At 42.2% G+C, this 22,133-nt stretch overlaps 1 protein-coding gene and 1 pseudogene across 1 annotated transcript; one reads left to right on the forward strand and one right to left on the reverse strand.

Moving 5' to 3' along the window:
• Positions 1–7,218: 7,218 nt before the first annotated feature.
• On the reverse strand, positions 7,219–19,724 carry rhcgb (Rh family C glycoprotein b). Its single transcript, XM_086027572.1, has 11 exons — positions 19,240–19,724; positions 17,855–18,047; positions 17,144–17,294; positions 13,102–13,249; positions 12,863–13,029; positions 12,643–12,780; positions 11,876–12,012; positions 11,663–11,787; positions 11,504–11,577; positions 9,897–9,964; positions 7,219–7,686 (listed from the first exon to the last, which is right to left on the reverse strand). The coding sequence occupies exons 1-11, from the start codon at positions 19,460–19,462 to the stop codon at positions 7,653–7,655; spliced, it is 1,458 nt and encodes a 485-aa protein (XP_085883698.1). The 5' UTR covers positions 19,463–19,724; the 3' UTR covers positions 7,219–7,652.
• On the forward strand, positions 13,538–14,269 carry LOC147148387 (uncharacterized; annotated as a pseudogene).
• Positions 19,725–22,133: the final 2,409 nt, after the last annotated feature.

A 22,133-nucleotide genomic window follows, 5' to 3' on the forward strand; every position in this document is an offset into this window, starting at 1 on the left:
AGCTGAATTTTGAGTACATGTCCAGTAAACTTGAATAGTTCAGAAACGTCATGTTGAATGAATACATTTGGTCTGAGGAGCATGTGGAATAGGTCAAATAACCTCTGTGGTAAACGAACATTTTGCAAATGAAAATGAACTGAAAAAGAGAGTGAGAGCAAGCAGGAATTGTGTTTGGGGAAAAAAAAAGAAAAAAAAAAGGGCCCAAAGAGCAAAGAGTTTGATGACAGAATTCAAGAAGTTCAATAAGTGTTTGATGCTGCAGGGGGGAAACGGTTGGAGCAAAATGAAATATATTAAGCTCAAGAAACCAACTTGGATCTGTGCAAGCAGTGTGAAAGCTGACATTGGTTTATCAGCATTGCACAAGAAGCAAGTTTCCAAATGGTTGCCACATGCTAATAGCTCCTCTGTGATTGGCTGACATTCACATCCAAAGGTGGGAGATAACATTTTCACTGCAAGCCGATTCCCTGAAAATAAATTATGTTCTTTGGTATCCATGTTTAACCATGTAACGCAGAGACAAAATTAGCCCCCCCAAAAAGTGAAAAGAAACTGTTTTTCTATTTCCCTGCCATCATCTCGAGCAGTGAGAGCACCACAGGAATTCAAAGGCACATTCCAACAGGCTGGTTTTAGGTGATTTATCATTCAGCATTTATATGGACACAGGGGACTCGAACCGTGTCTGATGTGTGACTGCTGTGTTAGCCTTTGACCCCAGTCTGTCTGGAGGACCACGGTGACAGAGTCAAGGTCAAGGGGAAGGGGGTTGGGGAGAGGAGGACGGGGATGGGCGGCATCTGACGAGTGGAAGGGTTCCCTGTCTGGGAGTGAAGAACCCAGACAGTCTCAGGCATCTGTGCGAGGCCAGGCGGGGTCCTTGGTGGGGTCCTTTTACATCCAAAACGCCACACTCTTGTGGTGGGGGAGCTGCTGTCTGCGCACAGCACAAAGACTCACTAATACTCCTCCATGCAAATCAATACAAAGTCATTGGTTGGACATTTGAATCGCAATCAGTTGCGTTTGTCTTACTTTTGTCACCAATCATACATTGACAGAATTTTTATTCTTACAAACATTAAAGCGGAAGTCAACCCCAAAATTTTCCTGACCATAATATGCGCCTCCACTAGTCATAACACGGCATTCTGATTAATATTGCGTTTGTAGAATGTGAGTTAAGCCTGTCCATATCAGGGGGCGGCCATTTTGACGCTCGCTGTCAACTGAAAATGACATCGCAGTTGCTCAGGGGCTCAAATAACGACCAATCATGGCTAAGCTTAAAAAAAAAAAAGTCGACAGAAGTGCCAAAATGGCCGCCCCCTGAGATGGACAAAAACGGGTGGATTTTACCGCTTAACTCATATTCCACAAACATAATATTAATCAGAATGCCGTGTTTAGACGAGTGAGGGAGCTTTATGCAGGATGATGTTTTGCGGCCCACTACTTGACATCAAAGTTTAATGTTAGTGCGGATCCCAGCTTTTCTGCCGTGCCATTGCACTGGGCATTTTAATTATTTTTTTTCTTCTTAACTTTTGATCACATATGGGTTACCATAACTCAGGCTCATGGCAGCTTTCGGCGAAACATAATTCCGAAGTGTCACCAAGTGGAAGGAAAAGATATCCCGTCACCCAGTCCCAGTCATGTCGTTTTCAAAAACCTGCCTCAGTTAGTGACGAGAACAGCCAATTTGAAGAAAAACAGGACACGGAATGTTTCTTTTTTTTCAGCATAGGAGCACCCCGACGTGTTGAATGCACAGAGAAAGTTGTGGGGTTCAAGAAATCAGATCCGCTAACTAATTTTGTTCACATTCTGAAGAACTGTTCTTAATAAAGTTTGAAAAGTTTGGATTTGTTGTACTTTTTTTCATGCTTGAACTCCTCCTTTGTGGATTACTTGATGAAAGCCAGACACACCCAGACTCTATCTCCATTCCGTCAGACTGATGGACATGTCAGGACATGTCCATCAGTCCGTCACTGACGGACGCCTGTTTTGCTGACGATTGACAGACGGGACACTTTTTTAAAAATGACTGACTAAGCACTGACGGAAGTGGATTTTCAAAGTAATCGTCATTGGCCTGTCGTGAGTCATGACATTTGGTCACTCTGATTGGCTGTTAGCTAGCAAATGGGGGCTCCGAGCAGGAACAGGAAGTGACAAATACGGATAAACAGTGAGCACGCCTTTGCTGCCTTAATCTTCTTACCGAGGGTTGACAATGTAAGCATTTCACGATGCTGTGTCAAGAGCGTGAGGGTTTGCTTCGCGTGGGAGTTAAAAATATAGTTGAATGCATTGTTTACGTTTTTATAATCGACGTGGCAACAGTCGGCGAGACGCCACAGGGGGTATGCGTCGTCCTAGTTGGCCAACGTCGGATTGGTCTATCTAGGACTTAACTGACGGACTGACTGATGGACTGACCAAATGACGATTCCAATTGCGTTCGTCATGAAAAATGATGGACTGACGAATGACGACGGGTACCCAGGCCACTGACGGATGACCAATAACAGAGCAGCAAAATTCAGTAAATGACCACCTCTGCCATTTACCATTTTGATAAAATTAGATTTTTCATTTGTTGGACTGTTGCGTGTTCTTCGGCAAAAGTACAATAAATAACCCGTTCAATTGGATTTGAAACACATTCATTAATGTCGACAAGAATAGCAAACGGGTATTTTGGGTGCCAGTCCGAGCTCTAATATAAATATACAATACCAGTCAAAAGTTTGGAAACAATTACAATTCCGTTTTTTTTTTTCATTATTTCATTATTTCCATCGTATTGCTGAAGAGTGGTCTTCATTTTTAAAAACCCAACACAACCCACTTCCATCCTTGCTTAGTCCATCCTTTTTAAGACTCCTCGTCCGTCTATCTCGGACGGAAGCCCATGTTGTGGACGGACCTGGATGATGCAATGTTGCAATGTTAATGGATATATATGTAAATATATATATATATATATATATATATATACTGTATATATATATATATATATATATATATATATATATATATATATATATATATATATATATATATATACATACAGATAGATAGATAGATAGATAGATGTGTGTGTGTACCATCATCATAAAAAAAAGAAAAGACCACAAGCAGCTGCCCAATATGCAATATGTATTAATTGACGATACTTTTGAAATGTATTTACATAACTTCATCATATTCACCGTCTGCTCTCACTGCATAGCTCAGCCAAATACGCACACACACACACCCAGTCAGAGATATAATGTCACCTCCCTCAGACCTCCTGGGTGATCTGCAGTGGAGCGTGTAGCCACCTGTCAATCACTCCTTCTCGCCCGCCTTAAGAGAGACATTTGGTCTGGGACAACAGCAGCCCGTCCCTCCCCATACATTCGGCCTCCCCTAGCAACCATGGCTGGATAACTGAGAGGCTTTGTCCCCTCACAACAGGAGCGCGCCATTGAGCCCAGACGCTCGTAGCAACCAGAATTAGAGGTTGCCAAAAAGGGGTCTTTTCCATGAAACTGGGGGGCGAAAGCTCTGTTCTGGTCCATACGTCTGGGATTCATATCACAGGTCTGAATGGAACCCCCTCCTCCTTGTAAATGCTGGTGTAACGGAGCGTACCAAGGGGCTCGCGGGGCTCGAATAGGATCATGCTTAATCTGCTGTTCCTCGCCACTGTGGCCTGATCAGGACACTTAAACAGCCTCTGTTGACAATTGGCGGAGTGGGGAGATACCTGGGGCACACACACGCACACAGGTGGGAGCTTCATTGATTGTTGTGTGTCGTGTGCCTACAAAACATGCAGAGAAAACAAAGGGATCATATCAGAGGTTGCACACTCAATTTGTGTTTTGGCTGCTGGAGATAGAGTCGGGGTGTGTCTGGGCCGCATTAGGTATCCCACAAAAATGGGGTTCAAGTATTTAAAAAAAAAAAGAAGTACAACTAATCTTTATTAATAACAGTTCAGAACATGAACAAGATTGGTGATTCGGTCCTCTCCCTGGTACTTTGCATACTCCTCTTCAGCATGTCAAATTGAGGAATGACAACTGATTTTTTTGATAACACCACAACTTTCTATGTGAATACAAGTCCTTTGCTCACCCCCAAAAATTTCGTCTCCTGTTTTTCTTGAAATTGGCTGGTCTCGTCGCCAACCTTTCTCCTCATGGCAGGTTTTGAAAAAGAGATGACTCGGACTGGCTGACAGGATTTCTTTTCCTTCCTCATGGTGTCACTTCAGAATTATGTTTTGCCAAAAGCTGAACTATGGTAGCCTATAAGCCATAAAAAATGAGAAAAATAAAAAAATACACCAAACACCCAGGGCGATGCCACTGCAAAAAAAAAAAAAAAAAAAAAAAACGTGCGGGCCGCACTAACATTAAACTTTGATGGCAAGTAGGGGGTGCAAAATATCATCCTGTCGGCTGCAAATGGCCCTGGGGCCGTGAGTTTGAGACCCCTGGTTTAAATAGTTTATGAACACTTTTATGGACTTGCAGGCTTTCATTAAGGCCTTTTACTGCTCGCTTTGTTAGCGTTACAACATGGATGCCTGAATGCATGACCAACTGCTGTTAAACCCTGTAAGTGTGAAGTGAATGTTTCATGATTAAATTGAACATGCTGGCCTTACTAGTTAATTAAAACAGTGGAACTTCAAAAGTCTCAAACAGCCCTGAGGTTGTCCAATTCAGAATTTGACCAATACTTTCAGAAAAAAATTTTCAGTCTGTCGAAAAGTGCACAAAATGTTGGCATAAGTAGCTAACAAACAATGAAATTCACACTCTTAAATTGAAACAGTTAAGTTAAAAATAACACAATTCTGGGTCAAAAATGGACCGATCCACTACTTGGGTCAATTTGACAAAACTTTCTGGGTTGCTTTTGCAGAAATCAACACAAACAATGGGTAGTTTTGTACAAAAACAACCCCAAAATTTGGGGTGTTGTACAAAACACTGCAAGAAGGTGGGTCAAATTGACCCAATTAGTGGATCGGTCCATTTTTGACCCAAAATTGTGTTTTAACCCAACTGTTTTTAGAGTTAAACGCAAAATGGAAACACTCGCAAGGAGCATGGAGAAAAGACGCTCACACTGAACTAACCACGTGGTAAATAGCGAACTGCAGTTGTACTCAGAGGTTGAGATCTCACTTATAAGGCCATGTCCTTTAAGAGACTTTCTGCTTAATTAAACTTTGTAGAAGCACTTTACCACTGTACATTCACTTTCATATTGTTGAATTATTATAATATACTTGTAGTATATTGCAATTTGTTTCATGAAAAACAAAATATTTTTTGGGTAGCTGGAACAGATTAATGGCATTTCAATTGATTTCAACATGGAATATTGATGTTTATCGCGAATTGAATTAAGACATAAGTAAAGTGGTACATTAAAGTACCATTTGTATTTATATTATTTTCTAAAGGGAAAAAATCGGAGTTAGACCCGCAACAGGAAAAACCTCAGCCATTTTTCTGTACTACTTTTGCTGTGAATGGATATCAGCAGGCGCCCTCCCACGATGTATTTCTTTCTGCCTTTCTGTACATTTGATAGCCATATGTAAAGGATTACAAACTAACCTCAACCTGCAAAGACTATCGCTGGCACGTAGTGTAAACACACTTTTACTGGCGTGTTCTTTATCATTAATGAGCGTCTTGGTGGCCCCTTGTTTGGAAGTATGTTTTGTGCACTTTCCATTCTGGAGGCCTTGTTCCGCACTCCTTTCCCACCCTCTCCTTAACGGCCCCCACCTGTCAATCAAACATCATGATAGAGCCGTTTGAGCCCAAAAGACGCTCAACTTGGGTCTCACGAGGCCTGCTGCACCTGCACCTTTAAGGAGGCCAGCTATCATGTCAACAACGCCTTGAATTAGTTCTGCATTTGTCCTTAAATAGATGGAGAATAAACATGAGTCAAGTTGGAGCGGGAATTGAGGTCCAATAAGAAGCAGCCAGTGCGCGTGTGTGTGTGTGTGTGTGTGTGTGTTGTAGGATTGTGGCTGGTATCAATGCAGCAATGTGGGAACCCTTTCTCCCAGCAGGCCTGCATCTCCTTTAATTGGAACACTTGTGGTATCATTACCTCCTTTACTCAAACATGTTCCTGAAGACAAAAGAGCGAGACTTAAGATGGACGCCCGCTCTGTTAACGCTGGATGCGGAGATAAACTCCTTGCGGCTTCTCATCTGTGGGACAGGAAATTACAGAATGCCTGTTTTCGGTAGACTGGTCATCATTGGTCAGATCGATGTAATGGAACACTGACTTTGACCTTTGTCTCTTCCTGACCTTTGAACTGAGGTCACACTGAAAAGGCTAGTGCATGTTTGGTCGCCATAGATGTGCCCTGGGATCAGCAACAGTGGGACCTTTTTCTACAGTCTGACTGACTCCTTGGGATAGGACTTGCTGGAGATTTTTTAACTCTGGGAAGTGCCCTTCTTTTTGTGTATAATGATTTTTTAAAGGGCATTTGATTGTGATAATATAGTGAACACATCTTGTCCACATTGAACTAAATTACAATTCCAAAGAGAAGCTATACAAAATGAGCTGTATGGAAAAATAAAATGCATTTACAAAGACATTAAGACATATTCTCCATGGACACTCTCAGAGATTCTTAATCAGATCCTTCCACTTAAAGAAAAAATATTTTGAAATGTAACACTTGAATGACACTATCGATCTAAGAGCAAAGTCTGATAGTACAGGCAGAGATAGACAGTAGCAGGCAATTTATATGTTGCAAATATATTTTATTTACATACCATAAACACACAGCAAACGGGGTCATTTTGTCCAGTGAGTCACTGAATGGTAAATGGTAAATGGGCTGTCACTTATATGGCGCATTTCTACCATAGGAATTTGATGACCCCCCCCCCCCCCCAAAAAAAAACCTCTCACATGCACCAGAAATCATCTCACTTCAGCAGATAACAGAAAGACACACACACGCACACACTCAAAAACATCCATGTGCAAGAAGAAAATATCATGTTGGGCCGATACGGCAACTCATACTCATAACCTGAAGATGATGACGATGATGTTAATGATGTGTTTCAGAATCATGATATCACACAAGTGTGGTAGTTTTCATGCATTCAACACACCAATGACCACAAGAGAAGAATGCAAAAAGACTTTCAGTGATCTATTCTGATTTGACCTTTCCTCACACACAAAGCATTTTATTCAGCATAAACAACATTGTTATAATTCCAGATGGAAATTTGTAATTCTCAAATAACAACAAATCACCAAGAGCTCAGCAAAGACCATACAATATCCTCAGTGTGTCTTGCTTCTTAATAAAGGGGCAAATTCATATTGTGAAATGACATTTGTAAATATTGAATTAGACCGTGGAAATCATTTAACCATAAACATTGATACGACCGATATTTACACATTTGAGTTAGATTCTTTACTTGACCTAAATTTCTATTTTACAGAAATATACTCACTGGATGGACAAAATATTTTTTTAACAGTGGAAAATATGGAATGAACTATTCTGTTCAACAGGATTATAAAACGGTACCAGCACAGGACAGCGTAATCAAGACGTTGGGTCAGTTCTGCTCCAAGGTGAAATTTGACTCCGTTCTAAAAATAAACAAATAAAGGTTCATAATTAAAAAACATTTACTAAACAACCAACTGTACAGTAAGCCACTTAAAATTGTCCTTGTGAAACGTAAAATGACAAATACATTTGTCCCATCGAATGTCATTTGCACAGTAAACGTTGCATCTTCAAAGCCACTTGTGCACGTTGCATAATTAAGTGTGTGTGGTTGTGGGAAAAAAAAAAACATCAACACAAGCACAAAACACACGAGCTTGTGCATGACGTGGCACGCCCGACGCCCACGTAGTAAGCGTGTGTGTGCGGCGAGGGTGAGTGTGAACTTTTTAGTGAACTCGTGCTGCCACCAACAGGATAATAAAAGCAACAACAGCACCCCCTTTAAAATATTATTCGAATCGTTTTTTGTGTTTTTTTTGGGTGATTTTTGGTGCTAAACTTTCGCATTTATTGGTGAATTTTGAATGTTTTTAAAAACACAATGTTACACTTGGTCTGCTTATACATTGTACTTTGGCTGTCCTTTATGTTATCATTGTAACATTGTAGGGAAGTCCTATAATATCAGCCCTTGTTAAACAATTTCCTGTTGCCTGCTTAGCACTTGCGCCACTCGCCACAAAAAAAAAAAAAAAGTCGTCATTATTTTTCTCTTATTTTCTCTGCACCTCCCTTAAAGTCCTCCACTGCCCCCCTGTGGATTCACTGCTCACACGTTGAAAAGCACTGCCTCCTCTGATCAGTTAAACCAGGGGTGTCCAACCCCGGTCCTCGAGGCCCGCTGTCCTGCGTGTTTTAGATGTTTGTGTGTTTAGATGTAGATGCTTCTTCAGGGCTTGTTGATGAGCCCTCGAGGACGGGAGATTGGACATGCCTGAGTTGAAAATTTAAATTGTTGTACAATTGTTTACATATAGGTGGAGATGACAAAACACTTATGTTAGTGCTTATGTTTTCACAAACTCCATTGATACAGCGGATATAAAGTCTATACACCACTGTTGAATTCCGTTTTAATTTTGTGATATAAGAAACAAAACCAATAAAAATCATTTCAAGTTTTTCTCTGCCATTAATGTGACCTACAACTTATACAACTCATTTCAAAAAGAAAAAAAAAGACCCTGAAATCTTTCAGCGAGAAGGGAGTACAAATAAACTTAATAATGTGGTTGCAAAAGTGTGCACCCCCTCCTAGAACTAGGGATGTGGCTGCGTTCAGAATTCACCAATCACATTCAAACGTGAAATGGGAGGCAGCACACACCTGCCACCATTTAGAGCATTTCCTGACATTTACTCGCTTGTCACACAAGCCATGGTCCACAGCATCAATTTTTGTATTGTCATAATACAACTACCGTGGCCAGAGCAATCCTCTTCTTCCTTGGCAATCGTGCCATGTTGTTTTTGCTACAATAAAAACGAAATAAAGTGTACGTGGTGCCTCAAAACATTGTTTCTTTACTTACTTCATAGTCGTGGTGGGTGGGATTATGAACAGTTCCAAATACCAGTCAGTCCGACACAAACCTTTAAGACTAAAAAAAGCCTACTAGAACTGCTGAACTTTATGTTAATCAGAGGCACTTTAAATGGTGGCAGGTGCGTGTCGACTCCCACTTAAAAGAGGTTGACTGTGATTGGCTAACTGAACATAGCCACATCCCCAGTTCACAGCGGGTGCATCCACACTATTACAGGTTTATTTTTACTTATCTTCTTAAATGTTTTTTTTTTCTCAATTGAGTTCTATACATTAGAGGCCACAATAATGATGGAAGAACATTTGAAAGTATTTTTACTGGCCTCGTTTTATTTGACAGAAACCTGGCATTTGAACAGAGGTGTGCAGATTTTTTTTACATCCACTTTTTGTCCTGCATTTATGTTATTGTCAGTATTTTTTCTTTAATTATCATTTTACTGGATGGGTTGCTGAATACGCGTTAAAGGTTTCTGTTTTATTAGATGCCTCGTTAAATATTTTTATTTCTCATGCACCGCTTTTCTGCTCATCGGGAAAGCTGTCAAGACTAACTGCACTCACTTTCTTTTTCTCGTCCCTCCAATGGAAATAGGAACCTGAAGCGGCACAATGTTGTACAATAGTGCTTTTCTGTCCACTAACAATGGCAACCTATCTGGTGTTATTATTTCTTGAAATATGAATGACTCTATGTTACTAAATTTACCGGATAAAGTGTGTTTGACCTAAAACACTTACACGTCTTTGTTGAGCATGTGATTGTTGTACTGCAGCACTGGCGGAATAGTCTCCTCCTCATCAGGCACCTGCAGACACAAAACTATACATCAAGTGACATTCGTGCCTGGAAATTTGAAAAATAGGCAACTAACAAACTGTACACATCGGCCTTAGTGGGACAGTCATTCACAGCATGAAAATGCATAATCACAGCTCACATTTAATCACAGATGGAGTTAAATGTGCTTTGATTTGTGCTGCTGATTTGTGCTAGTTCCTGTTTATTACATTGTGGCTTTCATGTGTTCAACTTAAGAAATACAACCATGGGGCCAAGGAGGTCGGTGCAGAGAGAGCTGGATGCCGGCCGAAGGCGGAGACCTTGGCGGTCCGATCCCCGGCTACAGAAACTAATTCCAGCTAATTCACCTCTCTCGCTGGGTAGGAGCCCGAGCTGGTGTGCAAGGTTGACAAGTTCCAACTTCATGTAGTCGGGGTTCACCGAGGTGTCAACCGACCACCTCCTGGTTTTGCGGTGGCTCCGATGGTTGGGGAAGACGCTGATCTGGCAGAACCAAACGTGTTGTGAGGGTCTGCTGGGAATGTCTGGCAGAGTCTGCTGTCAGAAGGAGCTTCAACTAAGACCTCTGGCAGAACTTTGCCCATGTCCCGGGGAATGCAGGGGACATTTAGTCCGAGTGGACCATGCTCAGCGGCCGACCGGAGCTGTAGTCGTGAAGTGGTCTGCCCCGGTCGTGGCGGCAAGCCCCAAACCCGTTGGTGGAAACCAGCGGTGAGGAATCCTATCGGGCCTTTATGATCTGATTGTGGGACTCTGGAGGCGGCTTTTGGATACCGGCTGGCCAAGCGGAACTCATCTTTGGTGGTCGCTGAGGCAAAAATTCAAGGGTGGGAGGAGTTCGACAAAGCCATGAATACGACTTCCGGTCGGCGTTGAGGAAATACTGGTCAACCATCCGGCATCTCAGTAAGTGGAAGCAGTGCACCATTAATATTAACACTGTATATAGTGGGGATGGGGCACTGCTGACCTCAACTCGGAACGTTGTTGAGTCGATGGGCCAAATACTTCAAAGACCTCCTCAATTCCACCAACACAACTTCCTTTCGGGAAGCAGAGTCCGGGGACTCTGAGGAGGTCTCTCCTATCGCTGGTGTTGACGTCACCAAGGTGGTTAAAAAGCTTCTTGGTGGAATTCTGTTCAAAACTTTTGTGGACACAATTTCTTGGTGCAGCTAAGGCGTAAAGGGTGTCTGGTTAGTATTACGTCCCTGCTTTTTGAAGATGATGTAGTGCTGTTGGCTTCAGCAAGCCATGATCTTCAACTGTCACTGGAGCAGTTCATAACCGAGTGTGAAGCGGTTGGGATGAGAATCAGCACTTCCACATCTGCGCCCATAGTCCTCAGTAAGAAAAGGCTGGAGGTGCCTCTCTAGGTCGGAATGAAATATGTGAGGAGTCTCGAGAGAGTGAACCATTCACACCACCACTGAACCCAAGTCAGGTGAGTGAAACATGACACAGTCACTCTTGGTCAATCTATACTAAAATGTATTGCGACTTCCGAAAGACACTCATGACATTGACAGGTGTACTGGCTAACCTCCCAGTAGGGTTCATCGTCAAAGCAGTTGTCATCAGCCGGGTCGCCCCAGATGGGTAATCTTAAAATAAAACCTGTAAAGACATGCAAAGACATAATAAAAAAAGAGCGAAAACTGTTGAAGGGCCTTGGGAGTTTTGGTCAGTGTATGTAGCTTACCAACCATGATGCCTCCACCTACACCAAAGCAAACAGCCACACAGATGCCTGCGGCCTGGTGACCACCCTGCCTTGTGGGTGTCATCTCTTCAAAATCACCCTCAAAGTCAAAGGTGTTAATCAGCCTTTCATTAAAACAAAAAAAAAGGAAAATTCAGCGTGGTCAAAAGCCTCACTACCTCTAAAGTGCCTTAATCCTGACATGCGTCTCACCCTTCTTTACCATACACTGAGTCGGAGGCAGCTGCAGCAGTAATGGCGCCCACAATACCACCTATGACCCCAGGCATGGCGTGGAGGTTGTGGATTCCACACGTGTCCTGAATCTTCAGGTGCTTATCCATAAATGGCTGTGAAAGAGAAGCGTTTGACATAGGACCATTCGGTTTAGTGAACTTCAACTACTACAATGGCAGACCTCTGCCGATGCATTTGTGTTCGCTTGTCCATCTGTTTGTTAGCAAGCAGGCTAGACTGGGCTTGTGACACCATTTAGATTTGACTGTACCAATAACACCACAGTGAATCAAAAATCACTTTTATCCGGTTCTCCCTCCATGCTAAATGGTAAATGATATCAAACAGACCTGCATTTGTACATTAAAAATAAATGGCATTTTGGAAAATTAGACAAATTGGACAATTGTATATTTTTGCCTTTTTTGTTGCACTGAACGCTTCACAAATGAACACTATCTTAAACAAATCAGGAGGATCAATAGTGACACACAATACCGACAGACGTATTAGTACACTTTTCATCACATTTACATCTTGGTCTATGAGGGGTTCATTGACATTCTTTACAACCAACTAATCCATCAATACACATTGTGCTGGAACATAAATGCCACTTCCATTCCGTTCCCACAAAGCATAAAAGTCTTTAGAAGTCAATCGTCTCTTGAACGAAGAATCAAAATTCAAAGGGGAACTAACTAGGGAAACATCAGAAAGCTAATTAAGAGTGTGAAGAATACCGTGAGGAAGATATAACCCAATGTGGAGATAATACCGCAGCAGAACCCAACAATCAGAGACCCGTAGGGCATCAGCATGAATTCTGCTGCAGTTCCCACTGCGACACCACCAGCCAAAGTGGAATTTTGAATGTGAACCTGTGCAGAAAAAGAACAAACGTGTGTCCATGCAGTGTGTGTACAGAGCACCGAACTAAACTAGTTCTTCAGTGACTGTTACCATGTCTAGTTTGCCGTGCTTCTGGAAGAGGCTGGAGAAAGCCACAGTAGTGAGCACTGTTGAAGCCAAGGCCAGGTAGGTGTTGATGGCGGCTCGGTGCTGCCCGTCCCCGTGGTCGGCGATAGCTGAATTGAAACTGGGCCAGAACATCCATAGGAAGAGAGTTCCTATCCATCAAATTTGGGGAAATAAATCATACACAGAGTCAAAACAACACCGTTTTCTTGACGCCAGCCTACCTATCATAGCAAAGACATCTGAGTGGTAGACTGAGCCCTGCAGACGACTGCTCTGGTCCAGGTTGGGTCGATAGAGCATCCAAGAGATGGCAAGGCCGTAATAGCCGCCGAATGTGTGGATCACCATGGAGCCTCCTGCATCTCGAGCCTTCAGGTCAACAAGGGAGATTTGGTCACAAGCAGTTCTACAGTACAGTGGTCCCTCGCTGTATTGTGGTTCAACTTTCGCAGACTCGCTACATCGTGGATTTTTTTACAGTGCTATTTTGTATGTCGTTTTTTACAGTGTTAAGTTGAGTCCTAATTGACTGGCTGGATTTTTTACAGTGCAATGTCAGCATGTTTTTGCAGTGGTCTTTTATGTAGACGGTGTAACCTGAAGGAGATCAGTGAGTGCAAAGTAGTGGTAGGCGAGAGTGTAGCCAAACAGCATAGGATGGTGGTGTGGAGGGTGACTCTGGTGGTGAGGAAGATGAAGAGGGCAAAGGCAGAGGAGAAGACGAAATGGTGGAAGCTGAAAAAGGAAGAGTGTTGCATGACTTTCAGGAAGGAGTTAAAACAGGCTCTGGGTGGTCAGGAGGTGCTTCCAGATAACTGGAAAACTACAGCTAATGTGACCAGGGAGACAGGTAGGAGGGTACTTGGTGTGTCATCTGGAAGGAAAGTAGATAAGGAGACTTGGTGGTGGAATGAAGAGGTACAGGGGTGTATACAGAGAAAGAGGTTAGCTAAGAAGAAGTGGGACACTGAGAGGACTGAGGAGAGTAGACTGTAGGAGTACAGGAAGATGCAGCGTAAGGTGAAGGTAGAGGTAGCAAAGGCCAAACAAGGAGCTTATGATGATTTGTATGCTAGGCTGGACAGCAAGGAGGGGAGACTGATCTATACCGGTTGGCAAGACAGAGAGGCAGAGATGGGAAGGACATGCAGCAGGTTAGGGCGATTAAGGATAGGGACGGAAGTCTATTGACAGGTGCCAGTAGTGTGATGGGAAGATGGAAAGAGTAGTTTGAAGAACGGATGAACATGGAAAATGAGAGAGAACAAAGACTAGAAGAGGTGAATGCTGTACCAGGAACTAGCAAAGATTAGTCAGGGTGAAGTGGAAGTGTCTAGGAGAGGTGGTAGTAGAGTTTTTGACTGGGTTGTTCAACAGGATCTTAGATAGTGAGAAGATGCCTGAGGAATGGAGGAGAAGTGTGCTGGTTCCCATTTTTAAGAACAAGGGAGACGTACAGAGATGTGGCTACAGACTACAGAGGAATAAAGCTGATGAGCCATACAATGAGGTTATGGGAAAGAGTAGTGGAAGCTAGACTAAGGGCAGAGGTGAGCATTTGTGAGAAGCAGTATGGTTTCATGCCAAAAAAAGAGTACTACAGATGCAGTATTTGCTTTGAGGATGTTGATAGAGAAGTACAGAGAAGGCCAAACGGAGCTGCATTGTGTTTTTGTAGATCTGGAGAAAGCTTATGACAGGGTGCCCAGAGAGGAATTGTGGTATTGTATGAGGAAGTCTGGAGTGGTAGAAAAGTATGTGCGAGCGGTGCAGGACATGTATGAGGACTGTAAGACAGTGGTGAGGTGTGCTGTAGGTGTGACAGAGGAGTTCAAGGTGGAGGTGAGACTGCATCAGGGATCAGCTCTGAGCCCCTTCTTGTTTGCTATGGTGATGGGCAGGCTGACAGACGAGGTCAGACAGGAATCTCCATGGACTATGATGTTTGCAGGTGACATTGTGATCTGCAGTGAGAGCAGGGAACAGGTAGAGGAGAAACTAGAGAGGTGGAGGTTTGTCCTGGAAAGGAGAGGAATGAAGGTTAGCCGCAGTAAGACAGAATACATGTGTGTGAATAAGAGGGACCCAAGTGGAAGAGTGAGGTTACAGGGATAAGAGATCAAGAAGGCGGAGGATTTTAAGTACTTAGGGTCAACAGTCCAGAGCAATGGAGAGTGTGGAAAAGAGGTGAAGAAGCGTGTACAGGCAAGTTGGAACGGGTGGAGAAAAGTGTCAGGTGTGATGTGTGACAGAAGAGTTTCAGCTAAAATTATAGGAAACGTGTACAAAACTGTGGTGAGACCAGCGATGTTGTTTGATCTTGAGACAGTGTCACTGAGGAAAACAAAGGAGGCAGAGCTGGAGGTGGCAAAGATGAAGATGCTGAGGTTCTCTCTGGGAGTGACCAGGGAGGATAGGATCAGGAATGAGAGGGACAGCACATGTTAGCGGTTTTGGAGATAAGGTCAGAGAGGCCGGACTGAGATGGTTTGGACATGTCCAGAGGAGAGATAGTGAATATATTGGTAGAAGGATGCTGAGTTTTTGAATTGCCAGGCAGGAGGCCTATGGGAAGACCAAGGAGGAGGTTTATGGATGTAATGAGGGAGGACATGAAGGTAGTTGGTGTGAGAGAAGAGGATGCAGAGGACAGGGTTAGATGGAGGCAATTGATTCGCGGTGGCGACCCCTGAAAAGGAAAAGCCGAAAGGAAAAGAAGAAGTACAATAATAATAATAATTATAATGTATACTGATTTTTCTTCTATGGTTTGAACTTTGAGTATGTTTCAACAAGAGAGAAATGTGAGAAGATGTTAACGGTGGGGTTTACAGTCTTTAAGGGAAACCAACCCAAACACATTTTTTTCAAGAATATGTTCCCAGCAGGCCCACTAATTGAAACACGGCATTCTGATTAATTTGTGGAATATGAGTTAAGCAGCAAAATCCACCCCTTTTTAGCCAGCTCAGGGGGCGGCCGTTTTGTCACTTCCATCGACTGAAAATGGCATCACAACTGCTCACGGCTCGGGTAACGACCAATCACGGCTCAGCTTCGGTAAAACAGGTCAGTCGTGATTGGTTAAAAGATGGTTAAAAACGGGTGGATTGACGCTTATTCCATAAACGCAATATTTATCAGAATGCCTTGTTTCAACTAGTGGGCCTGCATAGAATATATTCATGAAAAAATATGATTGTGTTGACTTCCCCTTTAGAAAATAAAAAAAGGCCCTTTGCAAACCTGAATTAAATAAAAATAATTATGAGACCTATTACTGTGTAGATCTCAAAACTCAGTACTGTGTGGTACAAAATAGTACAAATACAAGCAAATAATATTGCTGATACTATAAGTATTTAGATTTCTAACATTGATATCTTCGTCATGGCTGACGTCACCAGTTAGCGTCTTTCGGTATTCGAGTGTGTGCTAAATTGCTAATGTAGCCGTCGTCTTATTTTATGTCTCGATACGTATTAATTGTAAAACACATGTTCTGTTCATAGTTGCTGGCTCTGCGGCTGAAACGCGGTTCTAGTCAGACTTCTGTGAAAGTCTACTGTACACCAAAGCACTTGTTTTGGGTCTTTCCCGACTCTGCAATTAGCATGCTTAGCGACTCACCGCTCGCCTCCTTGGTGAAAGCGCTACTTGTTACGAGGGTAGTTTATTTGTCACCACGGAGGAAAGGATAAGCATCTCGCAGCTCCTTACTGCTGCTGCGCACGGACTTAAATAAGATATAAATAAAGCCTACGCTGCTGCGCAGCAAGCAAAGTAGCTTAGCGGCTAGCAGCCACGAAAGACATGACTTTTGGGAGTGTGGGTGACATCGGGAGCGTGACGTGGACGCAACGTTTTTTTTTCTTTTTGCACCAGCACCACTTCGGCGCTGTTTAGTGCGAACGATCCACAGTAGCATGCCGCTGATTAATGAGCGTGGTGATAGCCCTTTGGAAAAACCACAGGTTTGAAGATCTTGAAATCGCGTTGTCTGAGATCGACGATTAGTGGGCCGGACTAAAAGCCACCTCTGCCCTTGCTTAGTCCGTCCCTTTTTTAAAAACTTGTCGCCTCCCGTCCGCCATTCCAAAAATGGGCATCCGTCCGGAACGGAGGGACGGACCGTTACGCCGCCGGGACGGCTCTGCAAACAACCATTTACACCTCTGGACAATTCAGTCTTCAATGAAGCTAACAGGCATATTTTCATAATATAGCTCGACAAACCTATACATGCTGAGTCGTTGTACTTACATGAATGACACTGAGGATGATATATTCCTCCACAGCAAACAGTGTGATGCCGAACAGCGTCAAGACCATCAGCTGGACTGGACTGACTTTACCAAGCACGGCTCCATAGGCAATCAAGCAGCCCGCCACACAGAAGTCTGCATTAATTAAACTTGAAAAGAAAAATAGCACATTTAACTCATTCAGTACCAGACATTTTCAGACCCTTTTTTACCCTAACGTTTGAAAAAAAAAGAAAAAGAAAAAAATCTAAATAAATTCCTGGGCCGGACTATGAAAAGACATAAAGATGTCTTATGAATATGTTTTATAACTAAGTCTTTGGGATGAATGAGTTAAGAGCTACTATAGTTGTAAATATTGAGCAGTTTTCTTAAAAAAAACATGAACAAGTGAGGTTATAGTTGCGTCTGCATCAGACGATATTCCAACACCATCATCATTCCTCAAGAGCATCACGTTTCAGTTTACCTTATAACCAGTGAACTACAGTAGTAAGAAACATGATTAAATCCAATGCATCTGTATTGGCAAGTTAGGCCAGTTTCTTCAGCATCTTCTGTTTTCTTCCTGTGAAACGTATTTGGTGGAAACCAAACCATCAAACATATTCACTCCCCAAAAAAACAACTATGAACATCACTTGTTTCAAATGATTGTATAATCCATTATTTACAATTAGGTAGACGAGGAAGTCTGAGTCAATCGTACTTTTCAACACCGATTTTGATCTTTCCATCAGTGTAATCCAGGGAGTGGAACCAGCCCTGCATTAGCAGCGCCCACTGGAGACCAAACGCTGCGATGAGGAAATTGAAACCCACGGCGCCAAAACTGTAGCGCTTGAGAAACGTCATCAGGAAGCCAAAGCCCACAAAGATCATCACATGGACATCCTGAAAGCCTTAACATAAAAAAGGCTGTTAGGACAGGAGGCACATAACAATAATAATCTTATCTTTACATTTGTATGGCAGAAAAAAAAAACAACTACTAGATTAAAATGTTACTGAGCCAGTACAGTTAATAAAGATTTTAGGTTGCATTTGTTTAATCCCGATTTCCAAAGAATATTCTCTATGGGAGAAGAACTGCTTGGTAATGAAAAGTCAACCAAGATCCTGACTGTATTGTGTTGGGCCTTAGGTGTTGCAGTTTACATTAAATGTCTTAAAAGTCACCTTATAATTGTATTGGCTTGTGTTTATATATTTACAAATCATGCATACATTTACGCTCATACAGGAGATTGGTCAAAATATGTTGCTTTAAGGAAGGATTGAAAGATGTGTCTATTTTTTGTTTATATCTAAATATTTTTGTCAATGTCCTATAGGTGCTAAGCACGGTATTAAAAAAAGTACACTATGATGCAGTGATGTTTTAAAAACACTACAAACAACCATATGAATAAGCATGTTAAATGAATACCAGTCTGAAACTGTAAAAAAAACAAAACTGTGATCATAATGATTGATCTTTTTGAGGAGAGAATTTTCTAATGAGCCCTGCTATTGGCTCTCTGGTGGATACCAGCATCACCCGGTTGGTGTCATTAACAAAAACATGACCACAGACGACCATCTAACCACACATCTACTGGCACAATATGTTGTTACAGTGAAACATTAGGAGACATTGTGACAAACAGAATTTTGTGAAAAGTGTGTTCAAATGCATCTAACTGAACCAGTCTTTATTTGCCTCAATAATAATAGTTTGGTTTTTTTTAAGTCTATATTGTGGGCAGTTGTGACTTAACTGGTTCTTATTGATCTCACCACAAAAGTATATGAAACCATAAAAAAGGATGTTTTATTCATTTTATTTTAGCAAGGTCACTGGAAAACACAGACGCTAAAGGTAGAAAGTTGGGTGACAATGCTAACCTCAAGAGAAATAATCACCTGTGGATGTCAGCAAATTATATACACATGATTTGATTCAATATCAGCCTGAAATGCTTTTTGATATTTTTTTTTTCTAAAAGTAAAGTATGGACACCTTATCCACCACATTGCTACTTGGAAAAACAGAAGCTGGATTGAATTTGTTCATGAAAAAAAGGTGACACTGATTGCATAAGAGTGACTTACTTGGATATCTGAAGTAGTAGTCATTCTCAATGTCACTGGATATGTTTGCTTCTTTCCTGTGCTCTATCCAGTGTGGATTGGACTCCTCGTCATAACGAATAAAAACCCCAAACAAGATGATCATGGCTGTTTGCCACACTATACACACTGCTGGAAGACTAAGACGAACGTTTGAATTTTTAGGACGATCGCAGAATTCCCTGAAGCTTTGAATGCAGCCCATTCTGGTGGTTGAGCTTTTTGCCTATTTGGAAGTTATTCTAATATATGTTCAGGAGTTATTCAACTTGGATGTCCTCTCTTAAAGTTTCTGACAAAGTGAAGGCAAAGCTCAAGTGAAGGTGAGCGAAGATGAGAGGACACTCCCACAGTCACTCCCTCGACACCGTCTGAAAGCCCAACATGCAGTGGTAGGAAGTAACTAAGTACAAATTCTTCATGGATGTACTTACAGTAAGTAGACTTTTCAGGTATCTCCAGTGATTGATTGCTGCACTCATTTTTTCAAATGTTTTACTTTTACACCCGACATTTGAAAACAGATAACGGACAGTCTGGACGTTCTAGTCCTTACTTTGTCTAAATAGCCTTGTTACTTTTTTCAACCTCCACGGATGACGACAACTGGAAAACAGATGGAACAAGAGAAAGGTTAAGTCAAATGCCGTTCAGATCGTCACTGATTGATTGATTGAAATTATACTTATAAAGAAATACAGTAAACAATAATTCAAAGTACAGCAGAGGCACTGCATATGCATGTAAGGAAACAATAGTTGCATCTTTGGAACAAAAATTTAAGTGTGTACTAGAAAACATAAACATCACAACCCTTCCCACATCACACTGTGCCTGCATGTGTGTGTGCGTGTGTGTGTGTGCGCGAAGTGTGATGGAGATTTCATGGAGGGGTGGGGGGTTGTTCTCATGACTTCAGAAGTCAGACCCTGTGAAGCATTCACTGTAAATAATGTGTTTCCCACAAGACATGGGAAAGGTGCTTGACAGGTTTGACTCAGTCAACCATTACAGCATTACCACCGGGTTCAAGGTGAACACAGGTGTCCACTGAAGTTTCAAGTGAAAGTCAGGAATAAAGAAGTGAGCGAAATTCTGGAATTGACTATCCATTTTACCAGCAAGATTTACATTTCCCCCATTTATTCTAATGTGTTTTAAAATTTATTAACACAGTTGCTCAGGTAACCACCCATCATGCCTCAGCTTCAGAAAACAGCTGAGCTGTGTCATTTTCAGTCCACAGCAAGTGGCTAAATGGCCGCCCCCCCTGAGATGGACAAAAACGGCGGAACTCATATTCCACAAAGACAGTACAGTATTATTCAGAATGCCATGATTAGATCAGTGGGGCTGCGCAGAACAAGTTATTGTAAAAAGATTTGGGGGGTTGACTTCCTTTTTCCAAAAAAAAAAATCCTGCTATCATGCTAATTGCTTAGGATTGGATACACAAACTCTAAAACACCACCTATAATGGTCAGTTATCAATATTTTTCACACCACCTATAATGGTCAGTTATCAATATTTTTCACGCCTCATAGGAAACAAATTAAATTTGAACAATCCCTTCAAGAGTGAAACTATTACAAGAAATAACTGTTGTCTTTTCCCTGTCTGGGGTCGCCACAGTGAGTCATTTGTGTAGTTGAAAACTAAATAAAAGCACAATTAAGTAAAACTCACCTTTAGATAATGCTCAGTGGAGTCTTATAGTCGAAAGCGAGTCCGCCTCATGCATTACACTCTTACCTGTAGTACAAGTACAAAAAGAAGTTACCCACTGGATTGAAAACTTTAAAGAAAACAAAAAAAAAAACATACTCACCATAATGTGAAATTCCTGCAGGTGCCTGAAAGGTGTGTCTACGCCAGGGGTGTCCAAACATTTTGCAAAGAGGGCCAGGTTTGGCGGGGTGAAAATGTGTGCGGGCTGACCATTCATCTTCCAGGTGCTTTAATTTTTCACGGCGTTCGTTACCAGTCACCTTGTCGTAGTTTGCATGTTTCGTCTGGCAGTGACTCTTAATAGTGAATTCCTTGAAAACAGCGACAGTCTCTTAGTGAACTTGGCAGACACAGTTGTTTTGTATTTCAGTGAAAAAAAAAAAGACAATTTCCACTTGTCCTGGAAGCAACGGCCCTCTCTGTCAACTTTCTTTTTCTTCGCAACAGTCATTACTTCAGAAATGGGCTGGAAAGGGCCACACAGAAGGTCATGCAGTAAGGTCTTAACTCTGACACCTAGCACGACTTTGAGAATGGTGTGTTCGGAGAGGCAGAGCGCGCCTCGGAGCATATTTCCGAAAGCACCCGAGAGGGCAGCAACTGGTCTGCTGCCATCTGGTGGTGAAATATAAAAAAAACATTTTTTTTTTTTTTTAAACGTGCATTTTATACTGTGGTCAACACTATTGACGGGCCACTCATCAATTTTATGACAGAGGTCACGGGCCGGTAGAAATTTGATCACGGGCCGCATTTGGCCCCCGGGCCGGACTTTGGACACGACTGGTCTACGCATTCACGCTAAAACAGCTGACTGTTATGTTCATTTATAATCCCTTTGGATTATTTAGGATGATTTATTCCCAATTTAGACAGATTGTTTTTTTGGAGTCGTGAGTGCGAATGTTTGTTTGTCTCTGTGTGCCCTGTGATTGGCAGTCAACCAGTTCAGGGTGTCCCCCGCCTACTGCCCAAAGACAGCTGGGATAGGCTTCAGCACGCCCACGACCCTTGTGAGGATAAACGGATTATATAATGGGTGGATGAATGGATGTTTTTGGGGGAAAAAAAAAAAACATGACTCCCACTTTCGTCCTTATGTTGCATTAAGCTACATTCCCGGCTCTATAGTCATCATTACACTTTT

This window comes from Filicampus tigris, chromosome 4, assembly GCF_054856515.1.
Source record: "Filicampus tigris isolate MCC_2025a chromosome 4, RoL_Ftig_1.0, whole genome shotgun sequence".
NCBI lineage: Eukaryota > Metazoa > Chordata > Actinopteri > Syngnathiformes > Syngnathidae > Filicampus > Filicampus tigris.